The 2,539-nt window shown below is 33.3% G+C and overlaps 1 protein-coding gene across 4 annotated transcripts in view; it reads left to right on the top strand.

Annotated features, from left to right (window-relative positions):
- The window catches only part of LOC107048167 (S-adenosylmethionine synthase), a 16,833-nt gene that overhangs the window by 6,396 nt on the left and 7,898 nt on the right, over positions 1-2,539 (top strand). For all 4 annotated transcript variants that reach the window (XM_029126762.1, XM_015271222.1, XM_015271223.2 and 1 more), the window contains one exon: positions 1,047-1,124. In XM_029126762.1, the coding sequence (XP_028982595.1) occupies positions 1,047-1,124 (78 nt within the window). The remainder of the gene's footprint in view (positions 1-1,046; positions 1,125-2,539) is intronic.

The raw sequence follows: 2,539 nt of genomic DNA, 5'->3' as shown, positions 1-2,539 counted from the left end.
TCTTTGTATTGAGAAAATAATATTGAATTTTATCAACATTTTAAGCCCTCATTAGCATTTTAGAAAAAGTCAAAAGTGTCCGTCTTACCCCAACCTCCCCTATACGAATCTTTAAAATTGTGTTTTCTCCTGTATTATTTTTTATTCGTTAAACTACTTCGTTGACTCAACAATGCGATAATCGAGTCGATAAAGTAATTTTATGGATAGGGGAGGGTGGGGTAAAATGGATACTTTAGACTTTTTTTTTATTATTCATAACTCAGAAACAAATTCATCAATTGAGCTCAGTTCAGGGTCGGCACGAAGGGAAAGAATTGGTCTTTGTATTGAGAAAATAATATTGAATTTTATCAACATTTTAAGCCCTCATTAACATTTTAAAAAAAGTTAAAAGTGTCCGTTTTAAGTGTCGCAACCTCCCCTAGAATTTTATCTGTGTTGAGTCAATGGGGTAGTTTCGTAAATAAAAAATAATAATTGCAGGAGAAAATGCGATTCAGTAGCGAAGTGGTAAAACGGTTCAAGTCGACTCATCTCCCACTTGAGTTTTTGAGGAATATTTCCGAATCTAAGGGAGATAGCGAAATTTTTGTAATGACGTTTTTTGTAGAGCGAATTGGGAGCTACAAAAAAGGTAATGACAAAAATTTTGCTATCTCCCTTGGATTCCGAGGTATTCATCGAAAACCGGTCAATAGTCAAAATTGACTTGTACCGTTTTACCATTTTGCCCCACCCCCTGTTGTGATGCTTCCGGTGAGACGAGTGTGACCCGGTAAATGGGCGAAATCATCCTTCAATGATGTGAGATTATGTATTTGCTACTCTTGACTGCCATGATGTTAAAACAAAACTGAGAAAGATGATTTTAGAAACAGCCCTTGTAAAAGCTCAATATCTCATGAAGGAGCGATCCAAATGGGATGAATGAGCTTGCATTTTGAAGATTGAGAAAATACCTACAAATTGAGACCTAATTCGTGAAATTCGACTCTGCCAATGTCGAGATATCACTGTTTGAACAATTGTTTTTCCATTCTCAGACAAAATGTGCGATCAGATAAGTGACGCCATTCTGGATGCCCACTTGGAGCAGGATCCAGACGCTAAAGTCGCCTGTGGTAAGTGCTCTGACCTTCATAATAGTCCACTAATGTGCAATTAAGCTGAGTCGTTACGAACATAAATTCGATGTAAATTCATTTCTACAAGATAAAGAGCAAAAACTCCAGATATTTATTCAACATTATTTTTTAAAAAACGCATTATATTTTCATTTCATGTCCATAGGACGAGCTTTTTGTTTTTGTTAGACACGTGCCAGACTGAATCTTTTGTTTTGATATATTCATGACGTAATGACTCGGGTGTATTGATTGAGAAGAGGAAAATTGGAAGATTGAATGTATTTTCAAGTGTGAATTGAGGAACAAATGAATGATTTATTGATTATGAACATTATTGATCTTTTGATCTGAATAATAAGCCTCTGTTCATCTCATGAACCCCTCTATTTAATAATCTCTTTCATTATTTCATAGTGAACAATAGTAAATAATAATAAAACAAAATTAGCACTAACTTCAGAGGAGGGGTTCGGGAAGAAATGAATGCGTAATAAAATGCACTTTAAAAGGGAAAAAGACGTTCATAGCAAGATGATATCAACAGGAACGTTAGTTTCCTTTTAAAAAAAATTGAAACCATTGAAAAAAATTTAAACCATTTAAGGCCCGGGTATACTATCTTTCGAACGTTATCTCGATGTTTTTTTTCATCTTTCGTCATATGAAATTGTCAATTACGTCCTGCATCATGCAGAAGTTTTGAAAAATTATGAATGAATAATCAAAAAAAAAAGTTGAAAAAATTCTTAATTTTTTCAAAGAGCATTTTTAATTTATATTCAGTAATGCCATACAGAGCTGGAATTCTGATACTTCATTTCAACCACAGAATACCCAATAATTAATTCAACAATCAAATCTACATTTCCTACTCTACTCCATCGAAGAACAAGAGACGCTAAAGAAAAGTGAATTAATTTTTATTGTGAGTAAAAATTATATCGAGTAATTTTTTCTTCAATTAAGGCCCGAGTGTACTATCTTTCGAACGTTATCTCGATGTTTTTCTTAATCTCTCGTCATCTGAAATTGTCAATTAAGTCCTGCATCATGCAGAGGTTTTGAAAAATTATGAATGAATAATAAAAAAAAAGTTGAAAAAATTCTTAATTTTTTCAAAGAGCATTTTTAATTTATATTCAGAATAAGTTGAATAACAAGAAATTGAAAAATGTATCTGATTTACGGTGACAAATGGCGGCCTGTCACCCAATATCATGCAGGGGGAAGACTGATTTCGTAAATCTTTTCCCACACTGCACAGAGACATTTATTACGGGAAAGGCTCTTTGAAAAAAGTTGTTATATTTTGGAGAATTTTTTAATCACACTTTTATCACATAAAAATGGCAGATGACTACATACCACTGTTTTGAAAATTGAGATACCTAGCTGTCACTTCCCATGAG

The sequence above is a fragment of the Diachasma alloeum genome, unplaced genomic scaffold, assembly GCF_001412515.2.
Source record: "Diachasma alloeum isolate Michigan unplaced genomic scaffold, Dall2.0 Dall_scaffold_00185, whole genome shotgun sequence".
NCBI lineage: Eukaryota > Metazoa > Arthropoda > Insecta > Hymenoptera > Braconidae > Diachasma > Diachasma alloeum.
Note: the sequence above shows the minus strand (reverse complement) of the source record. Positions and strands in the feature narration are given on the sequence as shown.